General features: G+C 37.3%; 1 protein-coding gene and 1 pseudogene across 7 annotated transcripts in view; both read right to left on the bottom strand.

Annotated features, from left to right (window-relative positions):
* Window positions 1-2,168: 2,168 nt before the first annotated feature.
* LOC100662007 (large ribosomal subunit protein uL6-like) lies at window positions 2,169-2,999 on the bottom strand (annotated as a pseudogene).
* Window positions 3,000-3,381: 382 nt separating this feature from the next.
* Window positions 3,382-22,561, bottom strand: part of PHKA1 (phosphorylase kinase regulatory subunit alpha 1) — a 201,148-nt gene continuing 181,968 nt past the window's right edge. For 4 of the 7 annotated variants that reach the window (XM_010592713.3, XM_023551434.2, XM_010592712.3 and 1 more), the window contains 5 exons: window positions 20,893-20,943; window positions 12,069-12,239; window positions 10,546-10,599; window positions 7,000-7,200; window positions 3,382-5,585 (listed from right to left, as the gene is read on the bottom strand). In XM_010592713.3, the coding sequence (XP_010591015.1) occupies window positions 5,412-5,585; window positions 7,000-7,200; window positions 10,546-10,599; window positions 12,069-12,239; window positions 20,893-20,943 (651 nt within the window). In that variant the 3' untranslated portion in view covers window positions 3,382-5,411. The remainder of the gene's footprint in view (window positions 5,586-6,999; window positions 7,201-10,545; window positions 10,600-12,068; window positions 12,240-20,892; window positions 20,944-22,561) is intronic. The other 3 variants (XM_003412723.4, XM_003412722.4, XM_003412721.4) reach the window with 1 other exon arrangement.

Consider the following 22,561-nt stretch of genomic DNA (forward strand, 5'->3'; position numbering starts at 1 on the left):
AGTGCAAAAGAGGAAGACCCTCAACCAGGTGGACTGACACGGTGTCTGCAACAATGAGCTCAAGCATAACAACGATTCGGGACCGGGCAGTGTTTCGTTCTGTTGTGCATAGGGTCGCTATGAGTGGGAACTGACTTGACAGCACCTAACAACAACAACATTGATGGCTTAGAGACACAGTCAACATCATATCACATAAAGAGGCAGACCATGATGGCTTCAGCAAGTGACCAAAACAAAGAACCAGGAAAGCTCCCAGAGGAAAAGAAGGTCTTGGAATTACCAGACGTAGAATTCAAAAGATTAAAATACAGAGCTCTTCAAGAGATCAGGCAAAATGGAGACCAAGCCAAAGAACACACAGACAAAGCAATAGAGGAATTTAGGAAGGCTATGCAAGAGCAAATAGAAACCCTGTTGGCACAGAGGTTAAAAGCTACATTTGCTAGCCAAAAGGTCAGCAGCTCAAATCTACCAGGCGCTCCTTGGAAACCCTATGGAGCAGCTCTACTCTGTCCTATAGGGTTGCTATGAGTTGGAATCGAATCGATGGCAATGAGTTTGGTTTTAAGTTTTTATACAAGAGCAAAATGTCAAATTTAACAGGCTACTAGAATCCATAGAGAGACAGCAAAGAGAAATCCAAAAGACTGACAATAAAATTCAGAATTAGATGACTCAATAGAAAGTCATAGGACCAGAACTGAGGTACTGGAAGTCAGAATTAGTGAGATTGAAGATAAAGTACTTGACACCAATTTATTTGAGGAAAAATCAGATAAAAAAATTAAAAAAATATGAAGAAACCCTAAGAATTATGTGGGCTCTATCAAGAGGAATAACCTACGAGTGATTGGAGTACCAGAACGGGGAGGGGGGGGGATAACAGAAAATACAGAGAGAATTGTTGAAGATTTGTTTGCAGAAAACTACCCTGATATTGTGAAAGACAAGAAAATTAAAAAAAACCGGAATGGTGGGAGCCAGTGGGTGGGGGTGGTGGTGGGCCAGTGGCTTTCTAGTTGTGGCAATATAGCGGGGTTCTTTGGGAACAGAGGGAGGTGGCATATAGGGATAGATGGGAGAAACAAAAGGGAGAAAAGAGGAAAAAAAAATAAGCCACGTGGAGGGACAGGGCAGGGTGGGCCTGTAGGGAGGGGTGCTCATATTGTGTACCCCAATGGTGGGGGCTGTTGGTATGGTGAAGTTCCTGTTTTACTTACCAGAATATTAAGGGGTGGGAAAGCATGTTTCTCTGCTTACTGGGTGCTCTGTCTCCTGTTGGGAGTTCCGTGAAGTTGCCTTCCTGTTATTCCCTGTCTGGGGTCGTTGCTGGCTGTGTACCAAGATGGTGACACTGTGCCATGTTAGTTGGCAGGGGACCTACACTTTGTATCTCTCCTCATTCTGTGTTTTCCTTCAGTTTCTTCTTCCATTTGATGTTTGATCTAGTTCCTTATCCCTTCATTTGATTCTTAGGGTTCCAGGATTGATGTTTGTATCTGTTATTTAGTTTTTAGCGTCTTTGCTCCAGAGGGATGGCATGGTGCGTCTGTCTAGGGTGCCACGTTTGTGGCGCTTTCTCCATTCCAGGTTTGAAATGCAACTCAGGACCATAGTCTTGGGGACTTCTCCATACTCAATAGGTCGAAATGGGATAATTTTGAGAGTGACCGAGAACGCTATTAATAATTATGTCAGGGCAACAGGCACAAATGGGGACCACATGGAAAACCAGGACCTGAGGTCACTCAAGTTAAACAGGAAATAAAGACTATGTGTGGAGAATACTGTATTTATCTCCACTGCAACGGTATAGGTACTAGGTATTTGGTAAGTGCAAAAAGGGATGGTAGAGGTTTTGTCAGCTGTGGCTAACAATAACTTTTGTCCCAGCAGCTACATAAAATTCCAAGAATATAACAAAACCTAACTTATTAGGATGGAAAGGAGTCCTGGTGGCACAGTGGTTAACCAAAAGGTCAGTGGTTCAAACCCACCAGCTGCTCTGCAGGAGAAATATGTAGCAGTCTGCTTCCATAAGGATTTACAGCCTTGGAAACCATATGGGGCAGATCTACTCTGTCCTATAGGGTCACTATGAGTTGGAATCGACTTCATGGCAATGGGTTTGTTTTGGGTTTACCAGGATGGAACTACGAGGACACTTTTTTTTTGAATAAATGAATTTTATTGCATCTTAAAAATATCACCCGTTAAGTCTTAGGAATCATCCAGCCTCATTTCCGTAGCTGGACAACTCTTAGATCTTACTCGTCAGCCTGTTGAACAGTTCCTTTTTCAGAAACATAGATGCCATCCAAAAATTTTCGGATATCCTTGTTTTTAACTGTCGTGGCTTGTTGAATTAAAGCAGCTGAATTTGATACAAGTTCAATGTCATTTCCTTCAAGAATTAACTCATCCTTCTGGGCTTGAGATACTGAACAAGCAACACCCGACCTCATCCGAACCCTACAGATGTATTTTTCACCCAAGAAGTTTCGGATTTCAACAAGTGACCCACTCTCCTGGATAACAACGTTGATGGGGAAGTGAGCATACACAGACCTCATCTTGTAGCAGAAGCCCAGTGTAACACCCTAGATCACGTTCTGTACATGACTGCAGATAGTGTGAACTGTAGTCAGTTCCCTTCTATTTCCCCACCATTTGTCAACGCGAAGCCTCCTCTTTTTCTTTCCAAGGAGACTGAGTTCTACATTGATGTGATTGAAGTCCCTCCACAAAGTTCCTCTGGGGCCCTTCACAATAACTGCGCGTCCCTTCAGAGTGATGTCGACATTTTCTGGAATGTTGACAGTCTGGCTGCTGAGAATGGTCTTCATTCTCGCAGTAGATGTGGCAAAGAGGCGAGGACACATTTTAATTCTTGTTTGATAAAGCCTCTCTTGTTATACAAAGGACTTAATGAGTAGTATAAATAAGATTCAGCCAAATATTTATAATACTTAGGAGTAGAAACTGTTAGGTACCCCCCCAATACTGCAGAAGCACCATTTACACACAATTGAAATGCTGAGTAAAAATCAGTCTTATTCATTCATCAGAACAGGTTACCTAAAAACTTCAGGAATCCTCTTTGAATTTAGTAAGGTATGTACGTGATTGATAAAACTGAATTTTGTGTTAAATACATATTATACATTATATTATATAACGTATAATATATAATGTTAACATTTTTCTATTTTGACCCAATTAATGAGCTTTGACTATACTGTACAATTAAAGAGTATGTTAAATAAAGCTATAAAATAAACTCCAATCACAAAAACACATATAAAGTTTTGCACATTGTCACCACACAAACTTAATCAGAAATTTTAATTCTTTATTCTATTTTTAAAACATAAGTGCTTCTAACAAAAGTCTAACACATCTTTAGTTAGTATCATGCACTTAAAATGAACAAAATACAAACAGATGTTTTAAAAAGTTGCTTTAAAGATTAAAAATCACTGTATGGGGATCATAGTAATAGACAATTTACTAAACCCAGAAGGGCAGCCATCAGTGTCAGTTCAGGCAAATTAGTGTGGGAGGGAATTGTGGTTTTTACCTGTGGTACTCCAGATGTATTCCCTGTGACTGGGATACACTTGCAGACAGTGAAAAGACAAACATTTTCAGAGAGGTTGTAAATTTTCTTTAAAATTCACCAGAAAACCATGTAATCAGAAAGCTACTCACCGTGTGTTTTCATTTGCTTTAAAAGAGGTATTGAAAAGGTTGGCCATCCTCTCTTTGTTTCCACCATCTGTTTTCTACCACTCTACTATGCTCACTTATTCACATGTATTCATAAGACTGTCACTGGTTCTGTACAAACTGCTTAGAGAGTCCTCCTTCCTTACCCTCCCCATTCCCATCCTTGGAGAGAAACTAGCAAAATCTGAGAGGAAGGAGGGGAGTGAAGTAAGAAGCTGTCTGAGTATAACAGAGAAATTAGCAAACTCTTTGCCCTCAAATTAAGAGGAGAAAAAATTGTGGAGAAACATTCTCCAAACAAGGCTACCTATACATGGGACCAGAAAACAGGACTTAAGATATTATCATATTATTCTTTGTGTGTCAGCCTGAGGCCACAGTCACACAGTCCCCTCACACAACATTCATATTTACATACTTACTCACATTCAAATGTATACACACACATCAAAACTTATGACATTCAGAAAAATTCCCATGTATGCTTAGACACACATGCAAATGCAGGTGTTTACAATAAACAGATATATGCCCACAGATACCAATATATATATATATATATATATATATATATATATATATATAGATGTAAATACTAGAATTAGGAAGTGAAAATATAAGTGAAAGAGTTTGTGACTAGATGGGGGAGGCAAGGAGTTGGAGGGGCTGGATGCTGTAGAAAGTAAGTAGGTGAGTGAGATAGAGAACACAAGAAAGGAGTGTTCAGTAAAGCAGCTATAATCTAGATTGCTGGATTTCTCTTTGCAAGAACCAGAGGCTTCAATTATTCTCTGTGTTTTCTGTATTGGCCCACTCTTCAGAGACAAGGATTAGGTGTACGAGGCTCTCTTCAGGGAATTAATCTACCTCTCATTCCCTCTCTGCTCCCTATGTGTAAGACATTACTCAGGCATCTTCTTTCCCCTTTCTCTCAGGAACTAGGTTCCTGGCTCCATTTCTCTGGGTCATTCTGTATTTTCTGATGCAAATATACTAGCAATCTTCATAATGTGATTTTGTCTTAATACATAAATCCTTAAATAAACACACTGCACTTGCATTTTTTAATATTTCACCAAAGTGAAAGTAGGAATTGTGAGTAGATATAGAGAAGGCAAAAGCAGAGACAATAATTCTACACAGAAACGACTCCATTATTCAGTGTGGGGCAACATGTGAATAAAGAAGGAAACCATGATCCAATACTCTCGTGTCCCAAGAAAAGGCACTGAGAATAGATATTTCCAATTTCCAATTTATAGTGGCATAAAATCCAACATATTAGGGTTTACTCTTTTGAAATAATGTCCCAATGCACCCAGCCCTCATACTCACAATAAAACCACAGAAAAGGAAAACCCAAAATTTAGGAATCAGTTATTACTAATATCTTCTTAACAAATAGGAATTAGAAAACTAAGCTGGTAACAGATCTACAGAGTAAAAACACACACAAACTTCTATGAACCATGAAAGAATTAAGGCCAACAATGAAATGTCTTCTTGAGCATATGCACGCTAGAAGGGAGCCTCCAGGTAAAGTTTTACTTCTTGGGAGGGACGGGATGGAAAGGTGGTAGGGTGGAAGTGATCAGGCAATAACATTTCAGTTCCATGCATAATCAACCGAGGCAGAGACCAACTGTCACAAGGCTCCCAGCAGCCAGGACCCAAAGCCCTCACTGCATTGCACAGATGCTGTGGGGCAGGAACTCCTGCACGTAGGTGGCAGCTGCTTTGGAGAGGTAGGTCATGGTGCCAAACCTGCCACTGGGTGCACTGTCATACAGAAGAGTACAGATGCCAGATGCAGGATCCTTTGCCAACATGATATCATCTGCACCGAGGGTTTTCTGTTTGATTTATAAGGATGGGAGAAGACAGGGGAAAGGAAAAATCACTAATCCTATTACTGAATGTCCTGAGTAGGGTAACACAGAACCTCCTCCCCATTACCAACTAGGTGGATCTTAGCCTATTTAGCCAGGGAGGGATAAGAGTTATGCACAAAAGGGTGAATATGAGTTTCCATAAATGTATTTTTCACTAGATCCCAAAATCATACGCAAGTTATTTTTCAACCATTGTTTAGGATTTTTCTCTGTAACAATTAATTTTGAAAGTTAAATGTAATAGTTAATGAAATGATTTCTACCTGTTAAGAGTCAAATGTTAAGACCTACAAATCATCCTAGTGACTTTGGTCTGAATCCTTATAGCACTGCTGATTTCGACATGAATAATTTTATCTTGTATTTGATCATTATTCCTTTCCAAATCAACTTAATTCAAATAGACCATAAGCTTCCCAAGGCTAGAGTGTATGCCTAAAGTGATCATGTTTTCTGATACGTGGACTGACAACAATCCAGAATATTTAAAATTAGGACTGTCCTAGAAAGTCGTGGATACTTTTAATTCCTTTTGCATTCCCACACAGCGCCTAACAGAACGAAACACCTATTACATGTTTTGGAGATTTTCCTTTTGACAATAGTGCTCCTCTTCCTCATGGCTCTTTAGTCAATAGTCCCTTCATCTTACGTGCTCCTACTCTAAACCTAGGAAACATTTGGAAAGTTAAAAAGAATATTTTTTTTTCTTTAATGTAGTTAATTTCCTGAAAGATTTATTTTAAAAAATAAGAAAAATATAGAATTAAAGTTTCATTTTAATATTTTCCTATAAGTAGCAAAAGCAAGAACAAAAAACCAAAGTTCAAACAAATCTTTTTTGTCCTTAATAGTTCAAAAAGGATATGCTACCTAATAGTCTCTTATTAAGTCCTTATAGCTACAAAAAGTAGTGTGATAAGAAATCTGAAATATGGTGAAAAGCGTAAAAGTCTCCTGAGTGCCAGGTACTTTTACCATTCAACACAACCACAAAACACATGGTGGAAGACAGAGGTCCTTTTGCAGTCTACTACTTTTGTAAAGGAAACCCTGGTGGCATAGTGGTTGAGAGCTACATCTGCTAACCAAAAGGTCGGCAGTTCAAATCTACCAGGTGCTCCATGGAAACCCTATGGGGCAGTTCTGCTCTGTCCTATAGGGTCACTGTGAGTCGGAATCGACTTGATGGCAACTGGTTTGTTTTTGTTTTTGGTTTTCTTTTGTAAATAGAGTTCAGATTCACTATAAAGGGTATCCAGGAAAGAGCTATGAGGAAGAGGGCAAAAGAAAGTGTCCTTGGCTTCATGAAGGAGCTCTGAATGCAGTCAGGTTAGTGTCAAATGTTCTTTTAGAAAACAACAGGTTTACATACCTGTTCTTGAAGGAATAAGTCATTGGCAATATGCACTATTTTTTCCACAGCAATGATGCTTCCAATGCTATGAATTTCAATATCTGCCAGCATGGTGAGGACAAGGATGGCTTCAACCAGAAGTTGACGATACTCAGGCTGAGGTACACGATTCAGGACAGACTCCACGTGAACAGAGAATTTAATCTCACCTGGAGTCATCTGTGATAGAGAAAAAGGAAATAGCTTCCTAAGCGTCCATCATCTAGTAGGCATCAATCGCCTACTCTGAAAGGCACTAAAAATACTGTAGCCAAGAGCAATGCTTCAGCACCCTTCAAAGTAACCGAGTAAGTAAATTGGTTCAATCTTTCTGGATGGCAAACTGGTAATGCATAACTAGAGTCACAAAAATGTCAGTGCTTTCTAATTCATAATCCTATTTCTGGGAATGCTTCCTAAGGAAATGATTCAAATGAGGAAAAAGCTCTACATGCAAGAATGTTTATAGCAGCATTAGTCACAAGTGGAAAACTAGAAGTAACCTAAACATGTGAATGGTTGAGTAAATAATGTCCTATGGTATAGTAACTTCATGAATTTTTATGGAGCCATTTAAAATAATAAATATAATGACTGGATAAAGGAAAAATTTAAGTAGAACTTCAATTTGTATATATTTGATGATCAGAATTATGTAAAACATCTATATAGACTGTGAGATTAAAAATTGTTGTTGTTGTTGTTGTGTGCCGTCAAGTCCATTCCGACTCATAGTGACCCCACAGGGTTTCCAAGGAGGAGCTAGTGGATTTGAACTGCTGACCTTTTTTGGTTAGCAGTCAAGCTCCTAACCACCACACTACCAGGGCTCCAGATTGGCATTAAGGGGATTGAGAAATAATTTTTGTAAAACTGTACTACATATATACTCCAGGGAGGCAATGAGGATTTAGAGTTTGAAGACCTGGGTTCAAGTTCTGTCTTTGGCACTTAGTAGGTCTATGACCTTGGGCAATTTTTTAAAAAATAATTTTTATTGTGCTTTAAGTGAAAGTTTACGAATCAAGTCAGTCTCTCACATAAAAACTTATATACACCTTGCTATATACTCCCAATTACTCTCTCCCTAATGAGACAGCCCGCTTTCTCCCTTCACTCTCTCTTTTCTTGTCCATTTCACCAGCTTCTAACCCCCTCTACCCTCCAGGCAGGAGATGCCAACATAGTCTCAAGTGTCCACCTGATCCAAGAAGCTCACTCCTCACCAGCATCCCTCTGAACCCATTGTCCAGTCCAATCCATGTCTGAAGAGTTGGCTTCGGGAATGGTTCCTGTCCTGGGCCAACAGAAGGTCTGGGGGCCATGACCACTGGGGTCCTTCTAGTCTCAGTCAGACCATTAAGTCTGGTCTTTTTATGAGAATTTGGGGTCTGCATCCCACTGTTCTCCTGATCCCTCAGGGGTTCTTTGCTGAGTTCCCTGTCAGGGCAGTCATCGGTTGTAGCCAGGCACCATCTAGTTCTTCTGGTCTCAGGATGATAAAGTCTCTGGTTTATGTGGCCCTTTCTGTCTCTTGGGCTCGTAATTACCTTGTGTCCTTGGGGTTCTTCATTCTCCTTTGATTCAGGTGCATTGAGACCAGTTGATGCATTTTAGATGGCTGCTTGCTAGCGTTTAAGACCCCAGATGACCTTGGGCAATTTTTTTAATCTCTTTATATTTGTTTCCTTACTTGTAAATCGGGAACTACAATCCTATCTTATATAGCTGTGTTGAAGATCAATTAAATAATGTGTGAAAGTGTTTTTTTGAAGACTCTTAAAGGTGCTAACAAGGTATATCTTACTAATTAATTCTATGAACATTTCAATCTAGCTTAAAGGCAAAGAAAAAACAGATAGGGGACACAGTGTTCTTTCTTAGAGAAAAGGCAAGTAGGCAAGAGTGAAGCTCTGAAGCATAGCATTAACTTTCTTTACTCTTCTGCCTTTTTCTGCAACAACTCCAGTGTTTTCTAGAATTTCCTACTGTCCAATATGACTACTCTTAGCTTCTTTGTTGATTTTGAATAAAAGCTATTTCTTCGTCATTTCCATGTGATTTGGGTAAAAAGTGAACTACAGTTAATCCTCATTATTTACGGATTCCGTATTGGTGAATTTGCCTCCTCACTAAAATTTATTTGTAACTCTAAAATCAATACTCACAGTGCTTTTGCAGTCATTCATGGCCAGGTGGAGAGTAGTGAAAAATTTGTGTCACCCGACACACACATTCCCAGCTAAGGTCGAACAAGGTGACACTCTGCCTTCTTGTTTCAGCTCTCATACTGTAAACAAGTGTCCTTTTCATGGTCTATTTATGTCACATTTTTTGAATTTTTTGCTTTTTGTTGGTGATTTTGCTGTTTAAAATGACCCCCAAGCATAGTGCTGAAATGCTGTCTAGCGTTCCTAAGTGCAAGAAGGCTGTGATGTGTGTGCCTTACGGTGAAAATACATGTGTTACATAAACTTTTTTCAGGCATGAGTTATAATGCTCTTGGCCATAAGTTCAGTGTTGACAAATCAACAATATCCATTAAATAAGGTGTCTTTAAAAGAAATACACACAAAAGAAGGTAATGCATTGACAAGCTGATGAAAGTGTTGTGAGCAGACATAAAAGAAGGTAATGCACTGACTAGTTGATGAAAGTGTTGTGACCAGAGGCTTGTAGAAACTAGCATTTCCTCTAGGAACAATGGTTCAGTATTCACTAATACAGTATTTTCAATGAGTGACTTTATAGAGTATAACACCACTCATGATAAGAACTGACTCTATGAATGTATAAAAGTGCCTGATAATCTATGCCTGTGGTTCCTCACAGTGTTTTCCAGCTATGGTTATATATCAGATTCATCTATGGAATTATTAAAAAGTAAAGATGCTCAAGCCCCGTCTATGGAGATTCCAATCCATTAAGTTGGAGATGGGTGCCCATGTTACTCCGACATATAGTTAGAACTAAGGATAGCTGGTTTATGATCTAGGTCTACAAGCATCTTAGTAGAGAAGAATGGGAATGAAAAGGATGAGGGACATGAGTAGTCATTCTTTCTTAGATTTCCATCCTTTCTTCCCTCTCCAGCACTGGCAATACTGACATAAGCCAGCCTAACTTAACCATTATAAGAAACTGCCCTTATATAATTAATGCAGTACATAATTATTCCCTAATATTCCCATTTCTGGAAACCATGGTGAGGTAGTGGTTAAGAGTTTGGCTGCTAACCAAAAGGCCAGCAGTTTGAGTCCCCCAGGCACTCCTTTGAAACCCTATGGGGGCAGTTCTACTCTGTCCTATAGGGTCTCTCTGAGTTGGAATCAACTGGACAGCAATGGGATTTTGGTTTTGGATTCCCATTTCTATTTTTAAAAATCATTACGTCTTTTCTTCAAATGCATTTCATGTTCAGTCGATCTATAAAAACATGTCTCTGTTACTTTGAAAAGGGATCACTGAAATACTTTAGCCAGACAAGCTATCAGCCAAATAAATGTGAAAGACACAGAATCTTACCTCCCTAGTGGTGGAAGAAGGAAGTACAAAGCCTTCCACAGAAAGTCCATGACACTGCAAAACAGAAAAAACATGTTGTCACCAAAGATATGCTAACAACTGTGAGACTGTAAGGAGACACTATTCTGTGTGTGCTTCGCTGGGTATATGCTGAGTAATCACAGGCCAGTGTGAGGCCTGACAGCCTAAATGTCCTTGCCATGGGGTTGCCATTCCTATGTGCCAAGATGCAGGTTTGGGCTAGGAGGCTCAAGGTTCATCCTATATTTAGGGACTTGGAGTGGGCAAGGAAGATCTACCTTCTAGGACAGGCTAGCTCCAAATATTCAGACTACCTGGGAAGACACCATGTTACATCCCAGAGTCATCACAAATAAGGCTTCAGAAAGATTTTTGGGCTGCAGAAAAAATTCGCAAAATATGCATTTATCAGACTTGTATAGTTACTACATTTTCAAGTAAGTATCCTCCATCAGTACTTCTGATCCCCTTACCCTGTTCTGTTTTTTCCATAGTACTTATCATCTTCTTCAAGATGGTTGCACATCTTGAAGAATGTAATCAGTGTCAATGAATTTTATATGTAGAAATTGTTAATTTGGTATATGTTCTATTGTGTATATTTTTACCACAATTAAAAAAAAAAGAAGTTAGCTGGAAGGAAAGCAAGTCCTAGGTATTCCTTGAAAACCTCGGCAGAGCTGATAGTCTGAGAAATCAACATTCCTCTTCCCAAAAGATCATCTGACTCTGTCCCAGGAAGAATACTGGCATGCTGAGAGACAAAAATAATGGTTTTGAAGTCCTGGAAGAAGTGCTCTTCAGGTACTTATTGAGAGCAATGAAGCAAAAAGTGGAACTAAGAGACTATGAATGAGACCTATGAATGAGCACTATGGCCTTCTCAGCCCTCTAAATCTGTCATTATCATAATGACGTAAAGTGCCCTTAAAAGTTTTTAGAAAAATAAACTTTTGCAAGAAAACAAAAATTGGTCACACAAACAGTCTTTGGACTATTAGCATCATTATGATGCTATATTTATTTAATAGTTTTCATCTAAGAAAATATATAGGTAAAAGTTCCTTACACAAACTCTTCAGATACTGCAGTTGTTTTACCAAAGTCATATTTGGTTATGAGCAGTACGCTGATACAAATAACATTTCCAATCTACAATAGCTATAAAGAAAGGAGGTCTTTAGCACCAAATTCATTCGATCAGTAGCGAATGTAGCACAAAGCCTCGAAATAGAATGTGTCAGCCCAACTATGTCCAACATCAGAGAAGTGATCATTTTAAAAATCTAATTTATAAACAACACTATAGCAACAATAATGGAGAGAAACTAAATTATCAATAATGCTACCATAACAAATTCACTGTTTTGTTTTTTTCTTCTGGGTTTTGTCCCTGTGAGTATATGCCTCTTACACAACTGCTGTCATGTTACGTTTCAGCCATGCAGACTGAGGATTTCAAGAGAGGAAATAAAGAGACATCCACAATATATTATGCTCACCTTCTGCAAAACTTTCCATACTTTTTGATAAAATCCAATTGGAACCCTGTTCAGTGCTCCATCCAGCCTTCTTCGGCGTTGCCACTGACCTTGACGGTTATCTACAGATGTCTGTTGACCATATGTGCTAGGAAAGGACCCACTGTTTGAAGCCATAGAGATTCCAGGTGACTTGGAAGAAGAGAGGAAAGAACATAAATCAAACGTTATCTCTGTTCCTCTGATAAAGTAACATATTACAGCGAACAGTAAACACACTTAGATTTATCTATGCAGAATTAAAAACCATATATTATGTGTAACATCCAAGATAAAGACGTTATAGTGAAGCTAGTAGACTTATATGTTGCTAGCAGCAATGTAAATGGGTACAATCCTTTTAGAAAAAATCTGGTGATATGTAATAAGAGCCATGAAAAATATTGATGATGTGGGGGGCTGACACAGAAATTCTACTCTTAGAAATTTATCCTGTGGAAAAAACACAAAGGAAGGAAAAATGTATCTATCTTGAAGATGTTCATTAGAATTATTACAATAATAGAACATTTAGAAACAATCTAAATATCTAAAGATAAGGAGATGGATGTACAAGTAAATTATGATAAAGCAACTTAATACAATTGTATACTGAATAATTTTGAAGGCTTAGACACACAGGAATTTACTAATATAGTATTAAGAAATGACTATTTGGGACAGAGTGTGGGTAAGTTCAAGTCTAAGGGCACTCTCAAAAAAAAAATGGAAACCTTGGTGGTAAGCAACTCAGAGGAAGCTGGTAGCTCCAGAAAAGCAACAAGCTAAACCTTAGACCAGGTAGAAGTTTAACAGAGTGAATGAGGGAAAGAGACAGCTAAGATGAGCTCACCTGGGGTCAGAACAAGCTTCAAAGACTACCCCTGAAAACGGGCTTAAATTTAATTGGATCAGGCTGTGGAGAAATTCATGTAAAAAAAAAATAGAGAAACCAGGTGGCAATTACTGGAAGCTAAGAACTGGGTATAATAACAACAGAGGATGACAGCTTAACAAAGACATGAGAGAAAGAGACAATCAAAGAGAGCCCTGCTAAAACCACTGTTATCCTAGAATGATGGTGCACATGCAGAGAGTTATGTCCTCTGAGGAATAACATCAGAGGCTGCACATTGCAGGGAAAACAGACTTCACTGAAATAGTCCAACCAAGTCACTAAACAAATAAACAAGAACAACAATGAGCCACAAAGGTGGGGGAAGTATCCAGAGTTCTTAAAATATATTATTTAAAACGTTCAGTTTTCACTACTGAAAGAAACCGAGAGATCTACATAAATGGAAAAACATACCACGCTCATGGACGGGTAGACTTAGCATTGTGAAAATGTCAATTCTACTCAAAGCAATCTACAAATACAGTGCAATTCCAATCCAAATACCAACAGCATTCTTTAAAGAGATGGAAAAACTAATCATTAACTTTATATGGAAAGGGAAGAAGCCCAGATAAGTAAAGCACCTTTGAAGAAAAAAAATATGGTAGGAGGACTCACACTACCTGATCTCAGAACCTACTATAGAGCTACAGTAGTCAAAACAGCCTGGTACTGGTATAACAATAGACACATTGACCAGTGGAACAGAACTGAGAACCCAGATGTAAATCCATCAACCTATGGTCACCTGACCTTCAACGAAGACCCAAAATCCATCAAATGGGGAAAAGACAGTCTTTTTAACAAATGGTGCTAGCAAAACTGGATATCCATCTGCAAAAAAATGAAACAAGATCCATATCTCACATCATACACAAAAACTAATCCAAAATGGATCAGAGACCTAAATATTAAAAAAAAAAAAAAAACTATAAAGATCATAGAAGAAAAAATAGGATCAACACTATAGGCCCTAACCCAAAGCATTAACAGGATACAAACCATAACTAATAATACACAAACACCAGAAGATAAGCTAGATAACTGGGATCTTCTAAAAAATTAAATACTTATGGTCATCAAAAAACTTCACCAAAAGAGTAAAAAGAGAACCTACAGACTGGGAAAAATTTTTGGCTATGACAAATCTGACAAAGGTCTAATCTCTAAAAGCTACAGGAAAATCCAACACTTCTACAACACAAAGACAAATAATCCAATTAAAAAATGGGCAAAGGATCTGAACAGACACTTCACCAAAGAAGACATTCAAGCAGCTTAGAGATAGATGAGGAAATGGTTGTGATCACTAGCCAATAGAGAAATGCAAATCAAAACCACGATGAGACATCACCTCACCCCAACATTACTGACACGAATAAAAAAAAAAAAGAAAATAACGAATGCTAGAGAGGTTGCAGGGAGATTGGAAATCTTATGCACTGCTGGTGGGAATGCAAAATGGTACAACCTTTTTGGAAAATGATATGGTGCTTCCTTAAAAAGCTAGAAATAGAAATACCATACAAATATGATCCAACAATCCCACTCCTAGGAATATATCCTAGAGAAATAAGAGCTGTCACATGGACAGACATATGCACACCCATGTTCACTGCAGCATCATTCACAATAGCAAAAAGATGGAAACAACCTAGGTGCCCATCAACAGAAGAATGGACAAACTATGGTACATATACACAATGGAATACTATGCAATGATAAAGAACAATGATGAATCTGTGAAACATCTCACAACATGAATGAATCTGGAGGGCATTATACTGGGTGAAATAAGTCAATCACAAAAGGGCAAATATTGTATGAGGCCACTACCATAAAAACTTATGAAATGGTTTACATACATAAAGAAACAATCTTTGATGGTTATGAGGGAGATGAGAGGTGGGAGAGAAAAACACTAAATAGACAAGTGGTAACTTTGGTGAAGGGTAAGACAGTAGACAGCACTGGGGAAGCCAGCACAACTTGTCCAAGGCAAGATCATGAAAGCTCCATAGACACATCTAAACTTCCTGAGGGAACAAATTACTCAGCTGAGGGCTCTGTGGACCATGGCCTCAGGGAACATCTAGCTCAACTGGCATAACATAGCTTATAAAGAAAATGCTCTATATTCTACTCTGATGAGTAGTGTCTGGAGTCTTAAAAGCTTCTGAGCAGCCATCTAAGATACTCCACTGGACTCATCACATCTGGAGCAAGGGAGAATGAAATCAAAGACACAAGGGAAAGATTAGTCCAAATGACTAATGGACTACAACAACCACAGCCTCCACCAGACTGAGTCCAGCACAACTAGATGGTGCCTGGCTACCACCACTAACTGCACTGATGGGGATCACAATAGAGGGTCGTAGACAGAGCTGGAGAAGAATGTAGAACAAAATTCTAACTCACACACACACACAAAAAAAAAACCCTGACTTATTGGTCTGAGAGAGACTAGAGAAACCCTGAGTATGGCCCCTGGACACCCTTACAGCTCAGTAATGAAGTCACTCCTGAGGTTCACCTTCAGCCAAAGATTAAACAGGTCCAAAAAACAAAATGATACTAAATGGGCACACTAACCCAGAGGCAAGGACAAGAAGCCAGGAAATTTTGTAATAGGGAACCCAAGTTCGAGAAGGGCAGAGTGTTGACATGTTGTGGGGTTGGCAACCAGTGGCACAAAACAATATGTATATTAATTGTTTACTGAGAAACTAGTTTGCTCTGTAAACCTTCATCTAAAGTACAATGAAAATAAATAAATAAAATGTTTAGTTTTCAACAGAAAATTATGAGGCATGCAAAGAAACAGAAAAGTGTGGCCCCCAGACAAGAAGATTAACAGGTCAATCTATGAGGAAGACGTAACGATTATAAACATACATGCACCTAAAAACAGAGGCCTGAAATCCATGAAACAGAAACTGACAGAACTGAAGGTAAAAAAAACAATTCAACAATGAAAGCTGGAGATTTAAATGCTTTATTTTCAATAATGGATAGACCAATGAGACAGAAGATCAACAAAATATGGAGACACAAACAATGATATAAACAAACTAGACCTAAGAGACACCTAAAGAATATTCCATCCAACAACAGCAGACTATGCATTCTTCACAAGTGTAAATGGAACATTTGCCAGGATAGATTGTATGCTAGGCCAAAACACAAACTTCAATAAATTAGAAAAAAGAATTGAAATCAGGCAAAGTATATTCTCTAACCACATGGAATTAAATTTAACATCAATAACAGTAGGAAATTTGGGGAAAATTAATATGTGGAAATTAAACAACACCTTCCTAAATAACCAATGGGTTAAGGGGAAGAAATCACAAGGAAAATTAGAAAATACTTTGAGAGGAATGAAAATGAAAATATACAAAAATTTATGAGATGCAGCTAAAGTAGTGTTTAGACAGAAATTCATGTTTTAACTGCATATATTTAAAAAAGGAAGACATATCTCAAATCTGTCTTTCACTTTTGAATATAATGTTAGCTAACCTTCTATCTTAAGACAATGGAAAAGGAAGGACAAACAAAACCAAAAGCAATCAGAAGGAAGGACATAATAAAGATTAGAGCAGAAATAAATGAAATAGAGAACAGTAAAATAATAGAGAACAAAGCCAAAATTTGTTCTTTGAAAGTATCAACAACTGGCAATTTGTTAACTAGACTGACCATGGAAAAAAGGGGACTCAAATTTATAAAATCAGGAACGAAAGAGGGGACAACACTTCTGATATTACAGAAATAAAAAGGATTATAAAGAAATAATTTGAACAAGTATATGTCAACAAATTACATAACATAGATGAAATGGGAAAAATGCCTAGAGAGCCACAAACTACTGAAACTGACTCAAGAAGAAACAGAAAATTTGAACAGATTTGTAAAAATTAAAAGAAGAAATGAGTAATTAAAAAACTTCCTACAAAGAAAAGCCTAAGCACTGGTGGCCTCACTGGCATATTCTACCAAATGTTCAAAGAAGAATTATTACCAGTTCTTCCCAAACTCATTCAAAAATGGAAAAGAAGAAGTAACACTTCCCAACGCATTATATGAAGCCAGTATTATCCTGATACTAAAATCAGACAAAGACATCACAAGAAAACAAAACTACTGACCAATATACGTTAATGACTACAGATACAAAAAGCCTCAATATAATATTAGCAAATGTACCATGTTTTTTATGCAAATAATGTACGCCTTCTACATTTGTTTGCCAGCTGCGTCCTGCCCCCCATGATGTATTTTCGTAAGCCCTGCTATGCCAATTTTTTTTACATGTTTTTGTAAGAAAATTAGCATAGTGCACTTACAGAAATACATAGAGGGGGGAGGGCACAGCTGGGAAACAAACATAGAAGGCACATGTTATTTGTATAAAAATACGGTAATCACGTAACATATAAAAGGGATTATACACTATGACCAAGTAGACTTAATTCCAGGATTGCAAGGCTGTTTTAAGGTCCAAAAATCAATCAATACAATATACCATATCAATAGAATAAAGGAGTAAAATCCCATCATCATCCCAATAAATGCAGAAAATATATTTAGCAAAATAGAACACCCCTTCATGATAAAAACACTCCACAAACTAGGAACAGAAGAGAATTTCCCGAAGCTGATAAAGGCATCTATGAAAAATCCACAGCTAACATTATTCTCAAAAGCGAAAGACTGAAAGCTTTTCATCTAAGATCAGGAGCAGAACTAGGACGCCCAATTTCACCACTGAAAGGATCCCTGGTGGTGCAGTGGTTAAAGTGCTCAGCTGCTAACGAAAAGGTTGATGGTTCCAACCCACCAACCGCTCTGTGAGAGAAAGATGTGGCAATCTGCTTCCATAAAGATTACAGTCTTGGAAACCCTATGGGGCAGTCCTACTTTGTCCTACAGGGTCACTACGAGTCAGAGTTGACAGCAACGGGTTTGTTTTTTGTTTTTGTTTTTTTTGGTATTCAACATTGTACTGGAAGTTGTAGCAAAAGCATTTGGAAACAAAAAGAAAAAAAAGGCATCCAAATTGGAAAGGAAAAACTAAAATTATCTTTCTTCACAGATGACATAATTTTTAGGATAGAAAATCCTGAAGAATCCACTAAACTGTTAAAGCTAATAAATGAGTTCAGCAGAATTGTAGATACAAGATCAATACACAAAAATCAGTTGCTTTTCTATACACTAGCAGTTATCAATCAGAAAAAGAACTTAAGAAAATAATTCTATATACAATAGTATCAAAAGGAATAAAATAAACAGGAATAAATTTAACAAAAGGAGTGTAAAACTTGTACTCTGAAAACTACAAAACATGTTGAAAGACATTAAAGGACCTAAATAAATAGAAATCCCATGTTGATAAATCAGAAGACTTGACATTGTTAAGATGACAATATTACACAAATTGATCTAGAGATTAAATAATATACATATCAAAATTTCAGCTCGTTTCTTTGCAGAAATTGACATGCTGATCCCAACATTCATATGGAAATTCAAGGGACCCACAATAGCTAAAACAATCTTATCTAAAAAGATCAAAATTGTAGGACTGACACTTTCCGGTTTCAAAACTTACCATTAATCTACCATAATCAAGACTGTGTCATAGGTGCATAATGATAGATATACAGATCAATGGAATAGAACTGAGAGTCCAGAAATAAACCCTTATATTTTTGGTCTATTAATTTTTGACAAGGGTGCCAAGAGAGTAAAATGGGGGAAAATAATCTTTTTAACAAATAGTGCTGGGATAACCGGATATCCACACACAAAAGAATTAATATGGACTCCTTCCTCACACCATATCAAGATTAAAAATGGATCAGAGACCTAAATATAAGGAAGTAAAACTATAAAATTCTTAGAAGAAAACAGGTGTAAATCTTCATGACCTTGGATTTGGCAATGGATTCTTAGATATGACACTAAAAGCAGAAGAAACAAAAGAAAAAAAAATAAATTGGACTTCATCAAAATTAAAAACTTTTATGAATCAAAAGGGCACTATCAAGAAAGTGAAAAGACAACTTACATAATGGTAGACAATATCTGTCAGTCATATACCTGATAAGAGACTTGTATTTAGAATATATAAAGAACTCGTACAACAAAACAATAAAAACACAAATGGCCCAATTAAAAAGTGGGCAAAGGATTTGAATAGACATTTCTCTAGAGAAGATATATATGGTCAATAAGCACATGAAAAAAGATGCTCAACATCATTAGGAACTGCAAATTAAAACCACAATGAGATACTACATCACACCCACTAGGACAGCTATAATAAAAAAGACAGACACTAACAAGTGTTGTCAAGGATGTAGAGAAACTAGAACCCTCATATATTGCCAGTGGGAATATTAAATGGGGCAGCCACTTTGAAAAACAGTTTGGCAGTTTCTCAGAACGTTAAACATACACCCAGAAATTCTACTCCTTGGTATGTACCCAAGAGAAATGAAAACATTTGTCCACACAAAAACTCATACATGAAGATTCACAGTAGCGTTTTTCATAAAAGCCAAAAAGTGGAAACAATCTAAATGTCCATAAACTAATGAGCGGATAATACATGTACGGAATATATGGAATATTATTCAGCAGTATAAAGAAATGAAGTAATGATACATGCCACAACATAGATGAACCTTGAAAAAATTATGCTAAATGAAGGATGAAGTACATTGGGTAAAGTGGTTATTTGACAGCTTACGGATTCAGAAATATAAAATAAAAAGAATAGAAATACTTTTCTGAGAAAAGAACTGCTCACATTTTAATTTGAATCAAATGTATAAACCACCACGGACTGCTATGTAAAAGAGAAAAGTGCCCCAAAACATTTCTATTGGCAAGTGACTGTCATACCGATCTGCCAAGTAAATGAACTGCTATTTCATTGATCTTCATTACCTTCTTTACCACCAAGACTGTAGGCTGCTAAAGTGAAGTCCACTCAGAAAGGGTATGTATCTGATAGGGTACAACCCAGATTGTGTTCAAAAGCCAAATGTCAATAGTTTTTAGATTCTCTTCTATACCTCTGTACTCTTTTTATTAATGTGGATATGACAGAGTTGACTAAGTCTTATTAATTCATTACAGGGCTATTTTGTTAAGGATAACAGAAATGCCAACATTGTTCCCAATAGTTTTCCACTTTTTTTGTGTGTGTCATCTGGCCTAAATCTGTTCAGCCTGAGAAATCTGAAATCACAGGCTATTTTGAAATTTAATCAAAGATCACTCTTCTCTAAACTATAAGCTCCAAGAGGGCAAAGACCACATTTATTTTGTTCACTATTGTATCTCCAGTGCCTGGCACAAAATGGGCACTCAATATTTACTAAATTAATTAATAATCAAAAGAATAGCTAACCCAGTAGTTTTCAAATTTAAGAACACATAAGAATTATCTAGGAAGCTTATTAAAACACAGATTGTTGGACTCCACCTCAGCCTTCTGATTCAGTAATCCTAGGGTAGGGATCAAGATTTTGCATTTCTAATAAGTTTCCAGGTGACAATGATGCTGCCTAATACAGTGCCTGCTACATAGTAGGCATGCCATAAAGTATATTAATTGAAAGAATGAATAAACAGGTGCTTAACTGTATGTAATTTTACATTGAATTATGCTTTCTGAAATGAAAAAGAGGTTGGAGTTGAATTCCCCCCCCTCCCTTTTCCTGCCTTTTTGGAAAAGATCTCACATCCATGCATTAAGTTGCTTTATACTTATTTTAGTTCTTGATTGACTTCGTTTTCCTTTTCAGTCAATTAGTATATGTCATGATTATATCACAGTATATTCAAAACACTTATGAATGGCATATAATATAAGATGACAACAGTTACCAGAAAAGATGGTGATATCAAATCTATACCCAGGAGATGACCACCATTGGGCTATAAAAAAATGGAGAACATATAATTTTAAAAGGGAGTAACGACCATTATTTTAGTTTTTAAAAGTGATTAAAAAAATTTTTTTAAGTGATTAGTAGAGTGAAATTCTGGACTATTCAAGCCAGCATGTTATCATTAAAAAGCTGATGAAAAAGCCTTACTCTATAAGTCTTGGTAAAGGGTAAAATAAATAAAACTACCTGGTGGCAAAATGGTTAAGCGCTTGGCTGCTAACAGAATGGCTGGGAGTTCAAATTCTCCTAGCGGCTTCATGTGAGAAAGACCTGGTGATCTGCTTCAGCAAAGATTACTGTCAAGAAAACCCTATGGGGCAGTTCTACTCTGTCACATGGGGTCACTATGAGTCACAATAGACTTGACAGCACCTAACAACAACAACCGTACCAACATATTTTTTCCCCATAATCAGGAAAGAGCACTGATGAATGATAGAGAAAAGGGCTTAGAACCACACAAAATACAGATAAGCAGGTAAAGATGGAAATCAATATTAGAAATATAAAGTAAGGGAAATTTAGGGCTCTTAATTCTCTAAATTATAATCCAATTGATTTTGGCTCCCTTGAAGACCTATGAGCAGTGGATGTGTAGGGAAAAAAAATGATATAGCAAAGTATGTTGAGGACTAAGGTATGCCTGACCCAAGCCATGGTATTTTCAATCACCTCATATGCATATGAAAACTGGACAATGAATAAGGAAGACTGAAGAAGAATTGATGCCTTTGAATTATGGCGTTGGTGAAGAATATTGAATACACCATGGACTGCCAAAAGAATGAACAAATCTGTCTTGGAAATACAGTCAGAATGCTCCTTAGAAGAGAGGATAGTGAGACTTCATCTTCTGTACTTTGGACATGTTATCAGGAGGGACCAGTCCCTGGAGGAGGACATCATACTTGGTAAAGCAGAGGGTCAGCGAAAAAGAGGAAGACCTTCAACAAGAGGGAGTGACACAGTGGCTGCAACAACGGGCTCAAGCATAGCAAGGATTGTGAGGATGGTGCAGGACAGGGCAGAGTTTTGTTCTATGGTACACAGGGTCACTATGAGTGGGAATAGACTGGACGGCACCTAAAAACAACAATTTATCTGGAAACATAGACTTCAAGCTCTAAATATATAATGAGCTTATAAGTAATACTGTGTGACTATAAACAACTATAATATGCTTAGCCAACCACTCTCAACCAAAACTAGGATTGTTTACCAACAATATAAATCAGTTTATTTGTTATTGAATGTAGGCCTTTCCCCTTTCAGATAGGAAAATGTGCAGATTATCTGAATTATCTGAAAAAAAAAAACTGTAAAATGAAAACTTCTCTATTACAGGGAACTTTCTTATTTTATTCCTATTCTTGTCCTTTCATAAATATAATCATGAAAGAGTACTTAAGGAGTGTACTCAAATTCAGTTTATTTCAAATTAAGGTTCAAGCATTGGCTCATTCTCCTCCTAAATGGTTTCTTAAAAAACAAAACATCCATTTTCCTTTCCTCTTCTGTATGTTCATTAATACTATATCATAAGTCTATTCTGAAGGCAGGAGAGAGAGTTTTAAGTTTTTCATAAAAAGTACTATCAGGATAGA

Source organism: Loxodonta africana, chromosome X (assembly GCF_030014295.1).
Source record: "Loxodonta africana isolate mLoxAfr1 chromosome X, mLoxAfr1.hap2, whole genome shotgun sequence".
Classification (NCBI taxonomy): domain Eukaryota; kingdom Metazoa; phylum Chordata; class Mammalia; order Proboscidea; family Elephantidae; genus Loxodonta; species Loxodonta africana.